The following is a 24156-nucleotide window of genomic DNA, read 5'->3' as shown; positions in this document are numbered from 1 at the left end:
GTGTATACTCTTTTATCATTCACCAAATAGCTCAATGATATCTTCCAAAAACTGTTAGGTATTATACGGATTGCTGAATGTAAGCACCTAAGAATATTTATTGTTAGCTGGGTAAAGTGGCATTTACGCATAAAAATGTTAATTATAGTTTGTCAAAGATCTTCTGTATTTAAAATAAATATACCATAAAATTCTTTCATACGATATATAATGCACTGGTTTAATCTAGAATAAGTTATGGCAATGTACTCTAAGCAAAATAGTTAGAACCATGATCAGTAGAAAAAATGTGTCCCCTCCTTCCTGTTATTCCAAAAGCATGAAATACTCCCTTTTTGACTCTTGTATTTTCATTAAATAATCAAGTTATTTAATATTAAGTGTAGAAAAGTCATTACAGTCAGTGATGATAGGCCACCCTACAGTTTACAAAGAAATTATTTTACAAAGCCTAGGCTGAACTTAACAATATTCAAATGAAGTTACACATGGGATCAAAAGTGTTCAAAAAGTTACTGAAAGATGTACAGAACGCTAATGGCTTTAGGGGCTTATTACGTAAGTCATAACTCCGGAGCTATGGAGCTATAAGAGTTATGATGGCTGCCATAGCTTAATTTGCGATTACAGTAGTCAAAATAACTCCGATAGGAGTTGCGAACTGGAGCTATCTCGGGGCTGGAATAACGCAGGCTTCTGACCCGTCCTTATGATAACTCCAGCCCGATTTCCTTCGCTTCTCAACTGTCATTTGTTGATTTCTGCCGTCGGAAGGTCGGAATCTGAAGGATTTGGCAATGGATGGACCAATAAACATATTTGGGGGAGGATGATGAGGGTGTTTGCGGAGTATGTAAGAAGAAGGAGGCATCTGACATTAGAAATGAGACGAATAAGGGGTTCCCACTATCCGATCGAATTATATGAAGACCATTTTCGAATGTTTTTCAGAGTGTCGAAAGACATTTTTCAATATCTCTGCCGGTCTCTGGGACCCACTCTAAGGAAACGCAGAATATCTGGACTAAGCGTGGAAAAACAGATAAATATTATTAAAGAATTTTCATTATACCACTATGGGCGTGTGTAATGTTGAATCTTCTTATTCTGCATCTGAGATATTCTGTGTTTCCTTCCTTACTGCGTGTAGTGTGGGTCCCAGAGACCGGCAGAGATATTGAAAAATGTTTTTCGACACTCTGAAAAACATTCGAAAATGGTCTTCATCTAATTCAATCGGATTGTGGGAACCCCTTACTCGTCTCCTTTCTAATGTCAGATGCCTCCTTCTTCTTACATACTCCGCAAACACCCTCATTATCCTTCCCCAATATATGTTTATTGGTTAATCCATTGCCAAATCCTTCAGATTCCGACGGCAGACATCAACAAATGACAGTAGAGAAGCGAAGGAAATCGGGCTGGAGTTATCATAAGGCATTTTCATTTTCATTATTGGTATTAAAAAAATGTGTCGGTGTGTGTGCAATTATATCTTCGTTCTGTGTAGGCATCTGTCGATCTCACTAGCACATTATTGTTGATTGTCAATGAAATATTAAGGTTTATCACCCCACATTTTATTAATTGTTGCCTCCCCGTTTATTCCTTGGTATACGCCAAGGGCAAAGCTTCTGTGGTCACTCATAAAATTAGTGAGCACCACGCACTGCTTCCTGCTCATTTTCTCCGACCTTTGCGGGTATATAAAATTGTATTCATTGCCATAATATAAACATGGGCAGAGAATAGGTTTGCATTCGACGATAAATGAATGACTGTATACAATGGATGACATTTAACTGTATATGAATAAGCTTTAAAGTATAAACATTTCAACGATGTAGTTTATATTAATTATTTCACGTTAACTTACGAAATACAAGTTTGGGACTCCATTCCGAAATTCACGTTAAACCCGTCTGCTCAGAAACATTTACTATCGAATACCTAAGCTCCTATTGGTTGACTCATTTCTGGAGATTTGCTTTCCGAATTTTCCATAGCCACTGTAGCTCCGCATTCTTTCGGAGACTTCTCGTAACTCCTGCCGTTACGTAATAGGGTTGGAGCTACAAATCAAAACAAATCCGGGCGGAGTTACAGATAGCTCTAGCTCCGAGTCAAAGTTACGTAATAGGCCCCTAAGGCTGTTCTCTAAGAATTTGAATATCTGGCTAAAAGAATTAGAATGTTTTGAAAACCACTTGTAATTCCAGGGGGGTGTTTCAGAGTCTCCCTTTCCGAGCGGATCGGGAGACTTGACGCGGATTCTATTCTAGTCACTTACTATCGGCCAGGCAATCCGTGCTTTTCAGACTGGCTTCCTATCGACTCAAGGCCGGCTTTCCTATCGGATAGAAGTCGAGTGGGCTAGAGGTGCCGGAAACTCATTCCCGTGGCGAGTGGAGATATGTTATATTGCTGTTTTTTATTAAGTATTTGGCTATAATAAAATCATACCACTTTATTTCATGAGTGCTGATATATGTGGATATTATGATAGAGTAATATAAGTGCAAGTGACTTTAATTCTCGTGTAAATTAGGCGATAAATAGGCAGACTGTATCACTGACGGTACAAGTTCGTTTGCGTTGTTATTTGGACGAGTAATTGGGCCAAAAGAACGTGAAACAAGTTGGAATGCATGGCGTAATGACTTACAAATATGCAGGTAGCATAATGCATTGAATACGTGTCCGTGGGTTAGGAAGTATAACAATTTGTATCGTTTGAAATGATTGTGTGTATGACTTGGCATCGTAGTCACATCGAAATTAGACGTGGTTATGTACCTAATTCAGTTGATTCCATGGTACATGGTATCAGTACATTCCATGTACATTCTAAATATTCATTTTAATACGAAATATTAGTTCAAGCATAACGGGAATAGCCACGATAACAGCTATACCGAAGCTCCCTCATGCCATCCTTTTCTTTATAGATTACAAATTTCGGCCCTCTATCAACAATTGACGGTGGCGCAGCGGGTTAAGGCAGTATGCAGCGAGGTAAAGATTATGGGTTCGATTCCCTTTTGCAGCGAATATTTTTTTCTTTGTGGAATTATCGCTCACTGAAATATAATTTTGAAGGTGTATTTCAAGGTGCATCAATAGCAACAATTTGTCATTTTCGTACCAAATAAGATAGTGTTATAGAAATAACCGAGGATGTGCAAAACAGATAACAAACTAACAAAATTATTTTGCGTCATTTTAGCGTACATAACTCGAGCCATTACTATTAATGGACACTATTCAACCTAATGTAATCACTGTATTTTCTTCCAGCGTAGCTCCACTTTCACGGAAAATTTGTAAGACGTTTACGGCATATCATGAAGGCCATAACATCATTTATGATGATCAATATTCATATTTATTTGAGATACTGAATGAAATTATGACAATTTGGTTAAACAATTGAGTAAGTAAACCATATGTTGTTGGAAAAAATAATGGATTTCGTGACTGCCTGTAGTTTAGTTCTTAAAAACAATCAACTATGCTCTCACGAGAATGACAGAACAAACTCGTTCCAAATTTTCCTTCATTCCCGTAATTTGCTCAAAACGACAGGGTATTACGTTAAAAAAAATTACATACGAACAATTCTAAAATTATTTTACCCGGCAACAGCGTCAATTATGTGACAATGTATCAATTAGCACGTATTTATGCCCGTATATACCTTTCGCCTCCCTTGTGAAGTATCAAATCTTGCGGGAGGTTATTTTCGCTGCTCACTTGTCACTTGAAAATTGTGACGTTTTCTCGTTTCCCGGAGGAGGATGACTGTTGACGTCATACCAAAAGCGGAACGCTTTCCGATAGTATGTGTGAAACGCACGGAAGACGAGCGTAGGATAGGTTCCCGATCGACTCGGAATGAATCCGTTTCCGACGCCGCCAATCCTACGAGACTCTGAAACACCCCCCTGGTGTGGAATCAAAGGTTACTATTTTCTTGCTACCAAATTTATCGCATTTATTATTTATGTAACTTATATAAATATACCAAATTGATGTTATAAATTTTATTGTATTTCCTGCAAATTTCTGATGTTATTATTAATGAAAATAAGTGTTATGAAGATTCTTGTGTAATTAAGATTCCCCAAAAACAAGCAAGACCAGGGCACATGTTACTTCCCCTAGTCTTACTTAGTACTTCCCCACATACTTCCCTTAGTCAACGGACTGTGCCCAAGAGAATCGTTATTCCCATCAGCCTTCCAAGTACTCTGATTAGTCCTCCTGGATCTCTTAATCCTCCTTTCAAATCCACTTTCCATTCTCCCCAATTTCTCCCTTCGTTTTACTCCTCCCACATTGAGTTTATTAGCCTAGGAATTTTATGGAATTTAGCATGTTCAATGAGGGAGTCAGAAAGGGTGAAACAAGTTAAAACTCATGTTGGAAGATACATATCAAGTTCAATAGGGTGGTTTCCTAGTATTTTTTTATTGCCTACATCTAAAGATTATTGAAAACCACTTGTAATTCCATGTGTGCATTCAAAGGTTACTATTTTCTTGCTACTAAATTTATCACATTAGTACTGGAGTGAAAGGTTACTATTTTCTTGCTACCAAATTTATCGCATTACTCCTGGAGTACAATTTCACGCATTTAGATTTTAAATGACGATATATATTTTTTATGATTAAGTGAAAAGTGAAAATTTTTAAGTGCACTAAAACATGACGGCTAAGTATGAATGCTAGGAAAAGTGACGGCGAAGTACGACATCATTCTTGTTCTGGCTGCCACCGTGCGAGGCCACCTTGGTGTGATGCTATGAGAGCCGCTACGATGTAGGCTGCTAGGAGGTAGCGCATGGCTTAAATAAGTATTATTAATACCCAAAGGAAACTTTCTGACCTTTGGCATTTTAATAGGTGACTATTAAGAGATGTTTCCCTGAGCTCTGTGCCACATGCATGCGTTGGTAATCTCAGATGATGTAAAACTCCTGACTTCATGTGTAGCATCTAGGTCCTTGTGACGTCATGTGGAGTGGCATCACATGGGTGCCAATCTGGCCTTTTTCAAATGGGGTTAAAATTGGCATTTGACATTCGTCTGATCTGGTATTTCAAAACCAAATAATTTGTATAAATTATGAATACACTAATGGTGGGTAGTGAGTTTGTCTATTGTCTTATTTCCAATTTCATATGGGTGACCATGTTCTTCGCAGGTGCAATCAAAAGATGTCATGTCAATTGCTGTTCCCATTGGGAGTGATGCATTTGAGGACTTCGGCATGATGCCATCTGGTGACACTAAGAGTAGTGAGCAGCTGGACCAGGATGAGGAAGCTTTCTCTGCTCGGATGAAGCTGAATGAGTCTCAGCAAGGTAAGTGGAAAATGTATATTGTTCTCTCAAATAAAGTTATTTAAATATGCGGTCCAATTGAGAGGGTGCTGAGGCCAACTGCCCACTTCGAAGGGGTCCTGAAACTGCCATTTTCCTTTGCTGGAGACATCCGGTGGTGATGGGACGTACATGGAACAAATGAATGTTGAATCTTAAGCTCTTCCCCCTCTCCCCTATTCATTATGATCAAGTCAACTATCCAAATACTGGTTTGATTCAGCTCTCCACTTTGATCTCTTATCCACTAGCCTTTTCATAGTGACGTATTTCTTCTCTTGTATGTACATCCTTAATAACCTGTCGTATGTAACTTATTTGGGGACGTCTCTAGCTCTTCTACCTGTGTGGCTGTCCTCCTACGATTGATTTCATCGGGAATAATGCCTCTTAATGTAGCCAAAGTTTTTCCGTCTTCTCCTTAAGGTTTTTAGAAGACTTCTCTTTTCTCCCCCTCTTATTGGCTCTTTCTCATTACTTGGTCAAACCATTTTATCTTCTTCGTTCTTTGGTAGTGCCACGTTTTTATTGCTTCCATCTCCCCTGATAACTTTTCAAAGTAGCAGAAAGCACAACGAGAAGAGGATGAAAATGTGTAACGTCTGGTGTGTACTTCTGATTTAGAGGTAGAGAATGGTATTTCTCTTATGTGCCCTTTAGGACACGCAAGATGGAGGACCTAGCTAGGTGGCAGTTGGTGTACAGTACATATAGGTAATTGTTTTGGTAAAAGGCACATTGAAGGGAAAAATTGTTTCTTTGAGTTGGGTTTGGGCTCCATACCGGTAGAATTTGCACCTTTTAGGTGTTTAGTGTACTGCTAATGTTTTTTTTACTTCATTTCTGTTGATTGTTTTGGCTATTGTGGACTCCGCTCAATCGAATTCCAACTTAGACGTGTGTTTTTTATAAGTGTTTCCAGTGGGGGCAAGATTTCTCACTTTGAGCCTACAGAAAAAAAATGATATTATGCCGTTTGTATGCTGTTATGTACACAAGGGGCAAATGTAAATCAAATGTGTTGTTAAAATAATTACTAAATTATGCCATGAGCTCAATGAAAGTCTCCATATTATTGGCTTCTCATAAACATCTTTGAAAATTCTTAGTGAAAAATGTGTGAAAATGTAATTAGGCAATGATAATTGGCTAATATGTGATGCATTATACTTCTCCAACGTACATTTACTTTTTATTAATCAACTGCTAACCTTTTCAGAATTTGAAATTGACCATTTATATTGATAATGAATTTTTACTGTATTTAATTGAAATACTGCATTCCTCCTAGTATGGTCCCCCTCTGAATGTATTCCCCCCCCCCCCCTAATTTTGGGGCTTGAGTTTCGGGAAAAAATTTAAAAAATGTGTTTGAATATAGTCCCCCCCTTAACTTTTACCACAGGCATTTTTGGAAAAAAAGGGGGGACTATATTCAGACATGTATGGTAGTTGAATTTTTCAAGTTCATTCCCACCTAATTTGATTGTGGTGTTGTCCTTCTATAGTTATCAGCATCTGACCTTACCTTTTCACAGAAATTGAGCGGCTCCGAAAGAGGCTGACTAGTATGGAAGTGCACACATCTGAGATGCAGGACATGTACTCCCGGGCAATTGAGGACAGCAAGAAGATTGCTGAGGCTGCGATTGCTGCACGCTTTCAGGCAGAGAGTGAATTGGACAGGTAACTAAAATAGTTTTGCTGGAAGGAACCTCTGCTCTCCTCTTTGATACGTCAGTCTTGACTTTAATATTTTTGAGTCGATAAACTCTTTTTAAAACGAAATCCTCGACTGGCCTTGACATGTTTTGAACTTAAGAATGTGGTTCCCAGGGATTGTTTTTGGGCATAATCACGTGATGTGTACGGCATACTCCCTATTATCCTAATGGCCAATGATGGGCAGAGGTGGCACGAATAATTGGAAAACACGAATAATCCAAAATTTCACTTTAATTTCATGTAGTTTTCATAATTCATGTTAATCAAACAATTAATAATTATTTACGCGTATTGTCTGTTATTTTAGGTTTGGAATTCTGGATTCTTTCTGGAATCATTTACTGCTATATTTTCCCGACTGCGATCTTATTAGCATGCTCGTGATGTACTAGTATTCCTACTGCTCCATGTAATACCTGGTTTCCGAAAACCGCACACCTGTGTCTGCGAGATCAAGCATTCAGAAAATTGGGTTGCACGAATGCTTAAAAACCGCCGCGTCACGTTGGAAACTGCTCTGTCAGGCACCATTCCGCATAGTTATGCCTTGCCCAAGTTGCCCGACATGCAACTGCTGCATCACGCAGTTCCTTGATCCCTGAACGCAATCGCACAGCGTGATGTTCGTATAACTTTAATTCGAATGAGCGTCTATGAAGGTAATGGATGATCACCCCATCGTGCAGCAGCGGTTATAGGAAACTAGGACTTTTGTCAACGCAGGCAAGTGCCTGGCTATGACTCATACTTTCTCTACTTCCACTTCCCTTGGTGGCTTCCATTCTACTATTCCCTTCCTCTCCAGTTTGACCTTGAGTAGTCACGGCGTAAATATGTCCGAGTGCGACGAAACTCCCAATTCTTTGGGGCATATTCAACGGAATGCGAGGCCGCGGCCATAATTGTGCATTTGCGATATGAAATACATACACAATTGTAGATGTTTGACAATATTTCTTTCAATTTGCGATTGGTTAACCATTAAAGAATCTTCTAAAATCAATCAAGAGTTTTTTCCCGCCCCTGATCATTGTCTGCATGCTAGAGCAGATATAAAAGTTAATTTGAAACATTCCCTGTCAGAAAGTAAATAAAATAATTCCCTTTTACAAAGAGGATTGTAATGGAAGTTATGAGGTCAGTTTAGCCTTGCATTAAAATGCAAACATCCTGGTGCTTTTGTATCCGATTAATTTTTTTTGTAAAGATCGTGGAAAACATCGAAGAAGAGTATAACTCATGTACGGGTAAGCCGCAACACGGATATACCACAGCCAGATAATAGGAAGTCTGCTGTATATGCATTATTTAAAATATTATCAATCATTGGGAAGTAATTTCTAGCCTCTTAATAAAGTTGAGTTGATGTTGTCTGTCACTGAGGTATGAATGCTAACTTTACGATCATACTTGATCATAATGTAATCCTTAAGGAAAATTTTCTGAAAATGTTTTTCCATTTTATGATCTCAAGTTCAGTGGTCCCAAGGTTGTAGCTGTTTTTAGTTTTTGCATCTCTCCTGCTAGGTTATGGTATGGATGTGAAACAGAGCACATGTTTCTATCTTAGCTTTGATATTGTGCGTGACTTTTTCATTTGTGCCATTGTTTGTTACAGATTGAAGAAGGAGTTTTCATATTCCATGGATGACAAAACTCGTGCCTTGGAAGGTCTCAAATCAAAGATGGAAGGAGAACTTGTGGCTGCTAACAACAAGACGAGCTCATTGCAAAGAAGGTATGGCTACATGAATTTATGAATTGATGTGGCTGAGTTATTGTCAAAGTTTTAACCGTCATATGATCTAATATACTTCATGAACACTTGTAGTCTTCCTTATATGATTTGAAGTGAAAACCAAAAGTTGGCTAAAATGTTACTGGGAACTGAAGATGATTGGAAGCACGCCTTTTTTATGAAGACAATGAGATTTTAAAACAATAGGAAGAGGAATTCTCTTTGTATGCTACAGAGAAGCATATTTGGGATTAAAGATGAAAAGAAATTAAAGATTAAACTCGATCTTTAATGACGTAGTTTACTGTTTAATTTTATTTTTACTTTTTTAAAATTTAGCATTTAACTATTTTGTTAAAATTCAACATAGTTTTATTCATTGCATTTATTTGAATTCCAACCCGTTCAAAATTATCACTAATGAAGAGGAAAATGAAATGGTATCTAAGAATGCAATATAGCAGGGTAATTGTTCAAGAATGTACACCCATGTCTCGTATAGAGCAAGGGATGCATTCCTTGGGGTCTTTGCGCTATACGAATTTGCCTTATACGAGAGCGTTTAAACATTGGGAAGATGGGGATGCGTTCCTGGTAGCATAGGTCTTGGGTATTGAATTTCCTCTAAAACATATATATTCCCATAAATAGCCTTAGAAAACATTATTTATATAAATTTTTATAGTTTAAAGCATCTTTAAAGATAGTATGCACGCATTTTAAGACTTTTATTCACGTTAAAAAAAATTCTTACGTGCTTTTGAAATCCCCTCCTGTCGTGCGGGTGGGCTAACATCTGCTATCTCAGGGGTTCGTAATGCATTGCAGGCAGTTGACGATTTTTCAAACCAGTCTAAAAACAACTATTGCGTCACCCAGGCCCTTTTGTCGCTCATCGAAATGACAGGCAAATGCTACTTTGAATGCCATTTCATAGCTAGCGGAGTTTATGAATGATAAATCATCTTAATTTGAAGTTATCCGAGTCATTAGCAGCTATGTGAAACAGTCTTCAAATGCCTTGAAATCTGACCCAGGTTTTCCTTCCCTGAAAATGAATGAACGAGAATGCATTCTTTTCCAAAAGAATATCGTCTCGTCAACACTAAAAACTAGTTGAGGGGGAAAGGAGCCACTTTCAATCACAGCTTGGAGTTCATCAGAAAATGTTGCGGTGACTGTGCTATCAACACTTGCAGATTCACCTGATATCGCCGCACTGAAAATACCTGCTTGCCTTTTAAATTCTGGAACCAACCGGAGCTTTCACTAAATGTCTCGGAGCGATTACCACTCTCGTCTTTTTGTACTGATTCACTATGAACTTTCCGTATGTGTAGACCGCTTGGTTGAAGTTGGTGCGGCTGAGGTCACAGATGTTTTAACTTCGTCTTTATTCAGAATAAGGCATCGTGCGTTTAAACTTCCCCGCAATATCGCTTTGACGCTCTCCATTTTCAAAGCCATTGACCTATATCAATTTGTCTTCTAGGTTTATGGTTTTTCTTGATAAATTCTTGATTTTTCTACCCGCATTCCTATATTTTGCCATTTTCTCTTGGTTTTTACTCTGCATGGCTCTATCGAAATCACCTTCTACTGCTGAACTGTATTCTTGAGACGCAGAGGGCCTAAGACTGCGGGGAGGGAACGAAGCTATTGTGTTTTAGACTCTATAACGGACCCTCTTATATGTTGATGCTATTCATGCGCAACTCGGCCACCACTCCATATCTCCCCCGTGAATACCGATGGCATTGAAGGCTTTAGCGTAGACCCTCTACCTGGAAGTCAATCGCCCGATAACCTATGACGGCAAAAATTACGTCTCAACCAGTATTGCTTAAAAAATAACTCATTTCCACTAGCCCCACGCTTAATTAATGATCTAAATTAATTCATTCTGTTAAGGAGACGAGATAAATTACTTCGGTAGGCCGGCTATCTGGACCCAATGACGAGTAATACTTTTGGCCATTGCACAGCAATGGATTTCGATTAATATATAAACAGAAAAGAAAATTTGAGGCAAGCAATAATATTAATATGCGTAAAATGATAGAAATTTCGTGTGTACTTAGCGCCAGTTCACGTTTTATCACGAGAGCGTTTAAAATTTTTGATTAGGCTACACTGCGTTGCAATGTTTCCCCGAGGAACGAATTTGCGCTATATCGAAATTGCGCTATACGAGACATGGGTGTAATGTGTAGGCCAAGACAAATTCATTCAAGCAAAAGTAGAGTTGAGTGGATTGCCCACTCTAATGACTGCTCTGCATTTTCCCCACCTCTCGCCGACTTCCGATCGTCGCTCGCTGTTGTTAACGCGCAATCCCACAGTAAAAGCGACCGCTCAACTGTGGGGGTGATGTGTCCGCATGCACGAGGTAATGGCGGTTGGACGATCGGGAGGTGCGTGGAGGAGGCGACAGTCGGTTTGTGGAGCGTAATAAAGCATGTCGTAGAATGTACTACTGACTCCTTAATTCATCATCCCGTTCCCTTGATGCGTCTCCAACGAACCCCCAATAGTCAATCGATTTACACCGCCCTATTTTCTATTTGTACCCTCAGATGACAATACAAACAGAAAGAAATATTCACCGGTGATATACTCTCAAGCAATTTTAGAAATATCTTTATTGAGTATTACATTGGTATTCCTTTATAAGCACAATGAGAAAGGGTGTTTAGTGCTACAGGACTTTAAACTTAAGCGGTCACTTTTTATGAGAAATAGTTTTATATCAAGGTTAATGTAAACCTTATTCAGTTTATATTTATGGAGAATTTCCCTACCCAGCAGAGAAGATTGAATGTTCAGTTTAAATATGGGGTAAAAAGTGAAATACAAAAAGAAGAAATTGGAGAATTTAATTGTTTAATAAGCAATATAAGTACTTATGCTATTTGTACCTGTGAAAGTCATTTGTCTCTACATCTGAATTTCAAGTTTTCATATGTAAGTCATCTTTCTTTAGCATGGAATTGGTGATGAAGAGTGGCTTTTAATATCATTAATGTATTTTTCCGTGGCAATTATGATCATGTTGCCAATTGTTGAATGTATAGAATATTTAGAATGCATGTACTTGACTGTCCTCCAGAATTCCCATCTGGAATCATTCAGACTCAACTTAATGCAAAAGTATTTTCATTGCAATAAGAAGATTATCTCACAGATTTGGTACAACTCTTTCAAATTTTTTATTTGCAATGATACCATTTTATCTGCCTCTGAAGACAATCAGTATTATTTAAATTCTTTCAAATACCATTTTGCAGCTACAGTGTTGTACAACACAGCATGTATAACCGTGGGATCAAGTTCAGGGGGAAAGTTTTGCTTAAGAATGTAGTTAAAAATAAAATATAATGGCATGAAAACCGGGAGTGGAAGAACAAAGTCTTGGTTTTTTTCAAAACCTTGTAGACACGCTGTTTTCATTTCAAGAAGCTGCTGCATCCGTCCTGTTTTTATTGTTCTACAGATATGAAGCTGTTGTTGAGGAGTTGCAGGCTGAGCGAGCGGAGCAGGAGCGCTACCGAGCAAGGGCTCAAGCGGTGCTGGCTGGCCGTGACCGTGAAATTGCGGAGTTGAGAGCAAGGGGTTCGGTGACGGAGCATGCCGCTTCGGAAAGTGAAACCTTTGAGAGGGAACATGAAGAGGAACGGCAGATGTAAGTTTCACTCTGGAAGTCTTTCACCGTTTTTGTGGTGCTCTTGGCAGTGCCAGTGTATTTAACGATACAAATGTCTTCCTACCATCTGTACAACCTCACTTTCCAACTCTACGAGCAAATTCACTGCATTGGTTAGTCAAAGTACTAACTCCATCCACATTTGTCTAGAGGCAAATTATTTTGATCTCTTACTGTTGTTTTCATTATGATGAAATTGTGTTAAATTTTTTGTTGCTAGATAATAATATCTTTTTTTTTCTTTTTAAATACTGGAAATGTCAATATTTCATTTAGATCTTGCTTCAAGTAGGAGAAAAGGAGTAAACCACGTATTGATATCACAATTAGTTAATTTGAGATATTAAATCACACATTCCTGAAGAGGTATACATGGAACCATTGTATTTCTAGAGATATATCCTAGGTTTTCAAAAAATATTATAAGATTAGATACTAAATAGCCAAGCTATCTAAGTAGTCATATTTATGAGGGTGCTAATGGAATCCAAGGGCATATGCCCATAGCTTTGCCATTTTTCATGAATTTCTGCCACAACAGAGGCTTCTAAGTTTTTATAACTTCAGCTGACATCACTGCAAATGTTTGACTTGGCCTCCTGTTTTTGAGCTTCTGAAATTGCATTTTTTTCAGGGCATATTATAACCTTTTCTTTACTAAAGACGAAAATATGCGTCTGGACGTTTCTTGTCCCGGTAGACGAAAGCAGCAAATTTTTGTCAGGGATTTTTCAATGCAGGTGAACGAATGCCTAATATATGTTTCCTAGCTCTCCCCCTTTTACAACAGTCGCGGGTGTGCGATGTCTTTGATTCGGGACCCAACACAGTGGGGCTTAGGCTTTACCCTCGAAATCCGGGAGCAGGTACCCAGACCCCTCGTATTATATTACCCCTCTTAGCAGTAAGGGACCATGGTCATATAATGGGGAACTTGCATGAATTTTTTTTATTTCATAGGCGGACAGAAAATTATTTTCTGAATACAACAAAGAAAACCGCATGTAAATCTGAGTTTTCCTTCGCGAGATATTTAATGATAAATATAACGAATTTTAAAGCGCGGGAAAAACTCCCTCACCCCCCAAGCCACTGCCGACGAAGCCTCGATGACGTCAAAGGTGCCTAAACATCACGCGAAGCTATTGTTGTGATTGTTTGTAATAGTTGCCAGCAGTTGTGAGAGCTTCGTTTGTTAGACGTGTTGATTATTTTATATTTAAAGATAAATATCCGACGATAGAGGCTTGGAAGCCCTCGTATTTTGCATTATTTGTAATATTAATATCTGAGTAAGGGCATAAAATATAAAACTGGAGCAGTTAAACCAAAAATTTGATAATACCTAAATAACATCGTTGTAGGAGTCTGAGCCACGGCCATTGGAAGGGGGATACGTTAATTGTAAGTTGATGTTATCGACGGCATATCATTCATTTAAGTATGTAATTAGAACGATTTTGATGTTCACTAATGTCCGCTTAACTTTTATATACAATAACTTCATCCGTTTATTCGTAGGTACCGGAGAATTCGTCGTTTAGGACTGTCTGTGCTTGTGTTATGGGGTGAATTCCAGTCAATGCAACTTTTGCTCGCTGATTGGAGACATCTAGGAACATTTTTGTGCCAAAATAGTGTTATTTTCAACGTGACATCTCCCGTTAAGCTACTGCTAATAATCACAGTGCCAGTGGTTGTAATGCACAAAGTTTGACAAGGTTGAAAAATATCGGCCATGAGTTATCAGTGTTCCATCGTGATTGAATTGTATAAAGTGCTACTACGCTATCGATAAATGTCTAACAGTAGTGTAAAAATTGTCAGTGGCGTGCTAATCTCCGTTGTTCACCGTAGATATGACATTTCACGAACACGCTATTGAAATAAAAACTGTGTCTGAAGTTTGTTATTCCATTATTTCAACGAATAGTAGTGAGAAATGTCACCTGTGTCACTTGTGTGGTATAATTTAAGGGTTTAAATCAGTGAATAAATAGTTGTATTCATCATAAGGAGTTCTGTTATTGTAAGTTGTACTTGATGAATATAAGAATGTGATAGTGACATCCAGTTTTTGATAAGAGTATTTGCCTATTTCCCACTATATTATTATGGTATATGCTAGTATATTGTTTATGGATTTACCTATATTATTGAAATAGGTTGTAGCTTGTGTGTGTGTTGGCAGCGGAACCGATTCGCGATCTCACATGTGGATTGTGTGCAGACTGTTTTGCTGTGAATTCGTACCGTAGGACGGATAGGACTACCTTCTCCGTTAATCCGGCGTTGCCAAATGCAACAGCACAGCTTACTCTTATGTCAACAGCACAGCTTACGATCGTTATCCTCCAGTATTACAAGTTTCTTTTACAACTCGATTTGCCGCGGACGTATAGCAATAATTTGTCTTAACAAATTCCATGAGGGTCGTGGCATCAATTTTTGGTGTCCTAAAAAAAGGCTGGTGTCCTAACACCCCATGCCACACGCCTTTTAGGCGGCTTGCGGGGTATTATGTAGACGTAGATGAATTTCGTGTGTACTATTCGAACGAGTGGCAACTTTATCATCCATTTTTCTGATTACCAAAACACACGAAGTGAAACGCTTGTACTTCATCATCCCGATGCCGCATTATTAATATCCCTAGTAATAATATAGGCACAATAGCAATAGGAAAACTTGCCCAAGAATAACAGAACAAAATAAAGTGACGATGAGCGGCTAAATACTCCCTCAAAACAAATTTTACACCATGCGCTCAGCGTATTTCCCTACTCCCTACGGTTGTTTAGGCACCTATGACGTCACGACTGGCCTCGGCAACGCTCGGGTGTCTTCGCGCAGTGGTCGGCTCAGAGAAATTTTTCTCGATTTTAAATGCAATTTTTTAATTTCTTTTGATGTTGAATGGAGAAACTGAAGGTATTTTTGCGAGCTAATGTATCCATTTGACTTATTCAAAATAGTTTTTAGAGCAATCTACGACCCATGCAAGTTCCTCATTGTTTATCCAGTCATTTTGCGAAATAAATATTTGTTCCTTTCTCAAAAAATACAGAGTGAGAATTGAATTATTTGACTTTTGAGCAGCATTTACAAATTTTAAACGAAATTCTACGATAAATATTAACTTATATATCGATTTCAGTATAAACATCAACATGGAAATTGTTGCTGCATTAAATGCATTAATATTGACGGTAGAGCTTCATTCAAAATTGGACAATTCTCAAAATAAAACGATGAATTCAATTCCAAGTCCACAAATTACATTCAAGCAACAATTATCCATTTAGCTAATTCACATAAACAAAGCATGATTGACCGAGTACCAATCCCACTGGTAGGGTAATAAATGTGGAAAGGAGGAAGCCCAACTACCCTCGGAGTCCGAGATAATGGGGGTCCCCGCTAGGAAGGGTTGAAAAAACTTGGTGCTGAGAGTGTGATTTTATCTGTGACACCCCATGACTAAGGCTCCTGCTCTCACCAACTCTTAAAACTATGAAAGATGGCAAGGCAGGTTTTCTAGCTGGAATAAATGAAACCTTACTTGAGAAAACTATGAACCTTTTCTCCCTTTGGGACTGTTTGTATTTGTGGGTGCATTGTGTGATTTGTGTTTTTTTGTATTGTGTCAGGTGGGAGGAGGAGGCTGTGAAGCTTCGCGAAGAAGTTGCCCGCTTGCGCGGCATGGCAGAAGAGGCCCGCAGGGAGTGGGAAGGGGAGCGCGAGCGGATGGAGGATGATTTGCTGATGGAAAGGGGTCGCAGGGAGGCTGCCGAGGAGCAGGAGAAGGCTATGCTGCAGGTATGTACATGCATGTAATGTGGGCTGTTTGGTCAGTGGATAGGTGGTGATTTTATTCGATCTTCTAAACGAAGAGATGCTTTTTTCCTTGGTGACGAATCTGTTTAATGATGTGGGGAGTCTTTTTTGAAACTTGACAACTTGCATTTATGAAATAAAAATGCTTGGGCCTGATGTGCAATGGTTTCCTTTTATTTAATATGAACAGGGTGAGCAGGTGAGATAAATCGAACTAAATAACAAAAAAACTGCCCAACTCTTATTGGGGTCATCAATTGATTATGTGGAGTACCAGCCTGTAGATTCTGTGACATTTCTTAGGGTATAATGATGATTGAGGGACTTGGACAAATGTGGTATTATTTGTGTGCTTGTTAGTGATTCCTGTTGATATCATGTTGTTTTCCTCATCAACCTTATGAATGGGTCAGAACTTGGGCGCCCTCGAAAATCTCGAGGGCACCCAAGTTCTGATCCCTCGTGTAATATTATCTGCTGTTAACAGATCGACAGATTTCCCTCTTGATATCTGTTTTATCAGAAAAATAGCAATTAACTATAAATAAGCATTAATTAATAAATAAACATTGAATGGAATTGTTTCTTAGCTTCATCAATGTCTTTTCTGGATGAATTTACTTCTCAATTTCATTGTATACTAACATTATTTTTCATTCCAAAGCGAGTTCTTCCACAAAATTTGGTTAGAAATAACAAAACACAGATATGCAAAGTGCATGAAAAAAATTATTACAGCACAGTACATTCCGTAATGTCTTAACCAATTTTCCATTTAATTCTAAACAACCAAACCTCACACTAATTTCTCCAGGCTCAGTGCTAAATTTTTCATTTATGTAGTGGTAGTGTAATCTCATGCTAAGTGCTCTGTTGCGATAATGTATTGCTAATTTTTTCTTTAACATGCTGTGTACCAGGGTATTCAAATGTAGAGGAATGATGTAAGTGGGTGGAGATGCTGAGATTTAATATATTTGGGCAAACTATGCTCTAGAAAAAAGTGGTGAGAATTCTCGCCATCCGTAATTAACATGTAAATATTGTGACCCTGGGTGTGGAGAACATATTTTTATAAATTTTTATAATTTTCAGGTTTTGATTTATTTTTTTCATTTATTGCTTGAGTTTTATTCATGGATGTGGTAATTGAGTCATAGTACGTAAAACGTTGCCATGTTTTTGGTTCCCGTCTCACTCTGGTCCTCCGTCATCAGGAGCTGAGGGGCGTTCGAGCTGAAATGGAGAGGCTGCATCAGGGGGAGATGGAGCTGCGTCAGAAGTTGAGCAAAGAGGAGGAGCGCAAGGGGCGGGGCAGCGATTGGCAGGGGGGTGGCCGGGCCTCGATGGTGCGTGATGCGGTGGACGACAGCGTCAGCGAGCGCATTGCGGCCCTGACGTCTACTCTTGTTGAGAAGCAGATACGAGTGGAATCCCTTACAGCCGAGAGGAATGCCCTCCGCCTGCAGCTGGAGAAGACTGATGTGAGTCTTTCAAATTATTTCTCTCTAACCTCTAAATGGGTGACTTTTGTGTAAACAGGCTGGGGCTTGTTCATTTGTGAAATTTTCTTCATTAATCTTGATTCTATTTTAACTTTGTACATGCTAATGCGTGGTGATAATTGCATCAGGATTCAATTATTTAATGCAAGTGATTGAATTTTCACCTTGTACTTCCCATCCTTTTCATTCAACTCAAATGGTGTCCATGCCTTTGTAGCATATTCAAGAAGAAATGGGAATACTAAAGTGGTATTCCGACAGTTATGTTTAAAAGTGACATTTGTGCTGGGTATATGCTAGGGATGATCGGATCGGATACTTCGGATCCAAATTTGCTGAAGACATCGGATCTGGATCCGAAATTTTAAATTTGTAATTCAGTGAATGCAGCGTCCCATCTGAGGGAGTGGAAGGATTTTCGATTTTACCTTTGCATGCCCCATTGCACTGCGATGCTTGGCCTACTCAATTGGTTTTTTAAGTAAGGTAAACATTTTTATTGACATAAAGGGACAGTGACATCATGTGCATTGACTGTGAGGTGAAACTAGGAGGAAGTGGAAAATCCACCTCACCCCAACTGAAACATTTGCTGGTGAAACACTAGTCAGTATGCGATGAGAAAGTGATAAAATTCTGGGGAAACTTATGTGAGAAATATCAAAAAAAAGTCAAGGGTTTATCCAAAGATTGAAACCTATTTTCATTTCCAAACGCAAGTGTAACAGTTTACATCCTGAGCGTGTAAAGATATCTTTATTAAAAAATAATTTGAAAGCTTATAAAAACGATTTTTAATCAGTAAAAATAATTAGACGTGTTTGTAAATCTAAATAGCATTCCTTGGATTGTATTTACCCAGAAGAAACTTGAATAATTTATTAGTTTAAAGCAAAATTCAATAGGATCTGAAAATATCCGAAGATCCGGCTCCGAAAATCAAGGATCCTATCCTGATCTGGGTCCGAAAAAAATCCCGGAATCGTCCATCCCGAGTATATGCCCAAATGTGTGGCTGTAGTAGGACAAAATCCCCTGCTCAAATATTTCCTTGTATGTGCTGTACTGCAACAATGGGGACATGCATTAAATTTGTTCATCGAGCTAGTAAGTCTCATCGAATAGCTAGTGTTCTCTTGAGTCCTAATATATGAGCCAAAACTCTTGTAGTACTCCACGAACGTTGTTAAATGCTTATTAAAAGTGCTCAAACATCACTTCAAAAATCGTGCATATTCCCCATTGATGCTGCATCAGAGTTCACACCTTTCAAACAGCCTTAACCCATCAGTAATGGCATTTGTATCTTCCATTCTGTGTGAGATATATTATTATAAATAGGGATAAAATAAGTAATAAGCCATATCCTTTTAAGGGGGAGAGTAGGCAGAAATGACATTGGTAGGTAGACCCTTGGAAACCCCCTTTGGACCCATTGGTCTGAGTGCCATGAAGAGGGCTGTTGGAATGAGTTGACTAACTAGTGAAACTTCTTATCACTATCTCAAATTATTTGCCTTTAGATGTATAAAAAATTATATGTTTAGAGTATTTTTTTTTTAATTTTCTGATTGGTTGGATTCCAAATGTGTCCCATGGTTAATATTTATTCACTTAGAGTTAGACTGCTTGAGCACATAGAAGATGATAGAAAAGTTGATAACTCATGGCGATGGGTTGTGGCCACATAGGTCTAGGGAAGGGGTAATTGTGAAAAGAAGGGGGGGGGGGGTGCCAGTTGTGTCTTTCAAGAAAGAAAGATTTTCAGTAGACTCTCGTTTATACGAACAATGGTATTACTAAGTTCTCGTTATTACGAAGCAAATCATTGGTCCAGACGAAAAGGCCTATCCAATCTATAGTAAAAGAAACGTTATTACGAAATGGCGAACCTCAGTCCTGGCCCCGGCAGTTACAAAATTAACCTTATTACGAAGTGCCGTGAAAAAGCAACGGCATTTAGGTATGCTATGTTACCATCATTGATGTATGTGTAAGTTCTCTTCTTGTACTGTGCCCAACAGCATCAATGGTGGTTCTTTCTTCAGTAGGAGATTCTTCAATGTGCACGCATCATCATATACAGTAAACTCTTGATTTTACGAAGTCAGTGGGACCGGAAAATTGGCACATCGTAAAATCGAGTTTCGTAAATTCAAACCTTTTTCATAAGTCACGAAAAAAATGTTCGCTTTTGTTTCTTCCGCCGTTTTTTGTCTTTAGTGGTCTTATTTAAATGTTTTCGGTGGTTATTTTCGGTATAATTCATAGAAAAGGCTTTTTGCTATCGATTTATGATGTGAAAAATCGTTAAATAATTATACCACCATAAAATTCCCATTTCTTGTTCATACTTCAACATCAACGATCGCTAAAGAAATTCCCGACCAGTTTAGAAAACGTAATCAAATAATGAATTGCAATGTTTATTATAAGAATTAACAGTAATAAATTTGTGGTTAGGAGCCAATAGCTACTATTAAGTATGCAAAAGATAGATATTTGTTTCTGACACCCACGGAATTTTAGCGGCAGCCGGCCTAACCGCCATTTATGTCGCCCTCTATCGCTCAGTGACGAGAAAAAAAGAAAAACAAGGGTCTTAGCCCGTTTCCAAAATAACCTTCGTAAGTTAATATTTCGAGTTACTTCGTATTTTCAGCAGAATGTGCTCTATTTTCACTGAGATTCAATTACGATCATAAATAACGTAGGATGTGATTATCTTCTGGCGAATATTTGAAGTAAGTTCTGTTTGAGTTCTCCGTCCGACTACTGTGTTCCATCATCTTCGCAGACGTTGCCATAAAATACTTAATTCTTCATCAGGACTGTATTCTTCTTACCGGGTTTGAGGTGACCTGTTCATATAGTATGTTTCTCTCCCTTTATGCCGACAGGAGCAAGGTTCCAACCGGAAAACGACAGGAGAAACATCTTACAGTATCGGAGAAATACAGATAGAAACGTTATTATCCACATTGATTGTTTTCCTACAAGAGACGTTTTATCATTTCTCAACGTGGTTAAGTATTGGTTCGCTAGCGTGAATTCCCAAAAAATGACACGCAAAAACCTGTACCGTCACCTCATTTAGTTTTCGTGTTCCTTTCTCCGCCGTATTGAAAGTTAGGCAAAGGATCATTGACATAGAGAAAAGATTTTCTTAGTTTTAGCACTAAAAAATAGTCGCGCCATAATCGTAAATAAATATAGTGTGGAAAGAGCAAAGAAATTAATTTCAATTGAAAAGTCAGCTGAGAAGAAGAGAGACAATTATAAGCGCGGCACCATTTTCCCGATAGTGGAAGATACTTCTTCCGCCTCTCTCCGGTTAATAACTTCCCCCCGTTGCAGGTAAAGATGAACCATGCCCTTCTCCACAATCGGGGAACGTTCCCAGTGGGTGGGGTGAATAAGAGTGGGATGGGGATTGCCTGAGGGAAGAAGTGTGGTCAGTACAAGCACTGGTGAAGGGGGCAGGACAAAGAAGGGTGGGGAAATGGCCTTCAGCTCTGCCTCAGTCTACTTTTGGGGGCCGTATTTTTTTGCGACGCACACAAGCACAGTCTCCTTAGGGAGGGAGTGAATGGGAAATGCTGGGGAAGGAGGGGTTTGGGATGCGTAAGGTGGGTGTCAGCAAGATCAGCCAAAGGCGGCAGGAGGGAAGGGACGGCTTTGGAAAGACAGAACCCCAGCATGGGAGAACGGGGAAGCGCGTGAGAAGAAAGTTCATGGTTAGACTTGGAAGTGCGTCTTCATTACGAGAAGCCTGAAATATAAATTGGCGGTAAATAGAGCCCAGTACTTAAGATATTTAAGTTGTTCATTCACAAAGGCCAATATATACACGAAAAGATATTATGGCGCGGATTGCATGTATCAACGTCCATTTCGGGATGTTATTAATTTCTGTTCCCATTTATAAAAGTAGCAAATAGATTTGAAAGAATGATAATCATGAATAAAAATATCTAAATCGATATCCAAACGCACATGAGCAAAATAGATGAATGTATACATACCGATCCATCGCAAGTAATACCGCTCAAGCTTCTTCCGGTATAGGACTTTAAAATCCTGGATAATGCCTTGGTCCAAGGGCTGGGACTTGCTAGTCGAGTTCGGGGGTAAAAAGAGGACTCGAACATTAGCCAATTTTAGATCTTCCACGTATTTATGAACGGTGGCATTATCCATTATTAAAACAATTTTGCTGTTCTCTCCAGCAATTTTTCTCTGTAGACGTATAACCGTTTGCTGGAAAATTTCTCGGGTCATCCAGCTGTTTTTATTTGCATGGTAAAAAATGGGGAGGGCTTCCAATTTTACATGTTTTAAGCACCGTGGCCTTTCAAATTTCCCAATGACAACGGGCTTATTTTGTCCGTGCCCGTTTGGTTGACGCACAGCCCCACAGTAACACGCACTTTACTCTTTTTCCCCCCATGGCACCTTTGCCCTTTGAAACCCAGGGTTGCGTCAGGTAATGCATTAAAAAATAGCCCAGTTTCAGGGGCCAGCGAGGGTGAGCTCGTCGAGGAAAGGGTCCCGGATTAGGGACCCTTCGAAGTGCTTCGGCGAAAAGTAGTCAAGTAGTCTTCGAAGTACGTTCACAGCAGTGCAAAGGGTTAATTAGGGGTGTACGAAATACTCCGCGCGACCTTCCTGACATGTTAAACTACGAATTATTGTCGATGCTATGTTTACGAACAGGCACTTAAATAGGGGCATAATGTCAGCCGCGATATTTTAACTGAACTCCTACTCCCCCTAAATTCCCACAGTGAGGTTTTTGGCGACCCATTTCTCTCCAAAGTTGCATTATCATTTACGATTTCGCACTTTTGATGGACCACAGTTGGAAGCGCTGATTTTTTAGCTGCTTACGCCGGCGTAACTAGTTTTGTTGACAAATTTTTCGCCGTAGTTCGTATAAACGAATGCCATTTGCTCCTAGGGACCGAGCCGAGGTTCGTAAATTCAAAAAATTTCGTATAATCGAAACTTCGTATAATCGAATAGCGCCATGTAATTAGCATAGGCTTTTCACCGGGACCGCAATATCACTTCGTATAATCGAAAACTTCGTAAAATCCTGCTTTGTAAAATCAAGAGTTTACTGTAATAAGCTTCATTCCTGTGAAATTATGGTGACCCACTCATTAACGCTTTTAAATTACAATCAGTATATCCTCTTCCAATGCACATTGGATATACGAACTTTCATAGATACAAACGTGCCAAAAATTAAAGCATGCCAGAAATTTCAAATTTGGCGCCTTTAGAGTTTGCCAATGCGACACGGCGTGGCATAGAGGAAGGAACTCACACTTAGGGCCCCCGCGCACTGGCAACTTTTACAAAGCAACTATTTAGTTGCTTTGAGGAAGTCCCTATGGAACACACGGCAGTTGCGGCAACTAAAAAGTTGCCCGTGCGCGGGGCCTCAGTCAATTTCGTGTGTTTCATTTGAACATCCACAAAGCAACTAAATAGTTGCTTTGTAAAAGTTGCCAGTGCGTGGGGGCCCTTAGGGCATAATCTGAACAAATTTTCATTTAATATGGTGTGAAGTCAGGAACTGTTCAGTGTTTCGCCAATTCTTTCTTTCCGCGGATGGCAATTATTTTTTGGCTCCGGCTACATTGCAAGCTAGATCAGCTTGTCACAGTCGTGAGCTAACGCACGATTGTGATGCACTGTTGCATTATGCAGGATAACCACTCTCCTCGATACCTTGTATAGGTTTAGCAACTTACGAGCATTGTCTCGGAACACATCTTCTTCGTATATCGAGGACTTGCTCATAGTTTGATTGCATATATTATGACTTGACTTTGAAGATTATATGTGCTGGAGATTGAAGGGACAAGAAATTTTGACAGTGTATGTTTTTTTTTCTTTCGATGATTCCTAAAAGAAACGTTCATAGGAACTTCGTTATTACGAACCTCCGGTTTTTCGGTCCCCTTAAACTTCGTAATAATGCGAGTCTACAGTAATACCATGTGGATATGTAAGTGGATGAGCCACTGAGAAGTGGGGATTGAGCACGCAAGTAGAGATTTATGGCAGTGGCTAGCACATGGGTAAATATACATGCCTGGCCATTTGTCGGTGCAAGGGGTGGTTGAGCAGGAGTTAAAGGAAAGGAGTTATTTTCTTTGTCGATTTGGATTTCACCTTATTTTTGTCACCCTAACTCTGCCTCACTGATTTTTGATATTCAGTCGAGCGTGTGTTTTTACTGTAAAATAT

At 39.1% G+C, this 24156-nt stretch overlaps 1 protein-coding gene across 1 annotated transcript in view; it reads left to right on the top strand.

The window, feature by feature from the left end:
- LOC124158001 (golgin-84) overlaps positions 1-24156 on the top strand; it is a 32470-nt gene that overhangs the window by 3950 nt on the left and 4364 nt on the right. Inside the window, exons 4-9 of the mRNA XM_046533141.1 lie at positions 5210-5369; positions 6926-7073; positions 8731-8850; positions 12344-12532; positions 16204-16372; positions 17608-17874. Of these exons, the coding sequence (XP_046389097.1) occupies positions 5210-5369; positions 6926-7073; positions 8731-8850; positions 12344-12532; positions 16204-16372; positions 17608-17874 (1053 nt within the window). The remainder of the gene's footprint in view (positions 1-5209; positions 5370-6925; positions 7074-8730; positions 8851-12343; positions 12533-16203; positions 16373-17607; positions 17875-24156) is intronic.

This window comes from Ischnura elegans, chromosome 4 (assembly GCF_921293095.1).
Source record: "Ischnura elegans chromosome 4, ioIscEleg1.1, whole genome shotgun sequence".
Lineage (NCBI taxonomy): Eukaryota > Metazoa > Arthropoda > Insecta > Odonata > Coenagrionidae > Ischnura > Ischnura elegans.
This window is presented reverse-complemented; position numbering and strand designations above follow the sequence as displayed.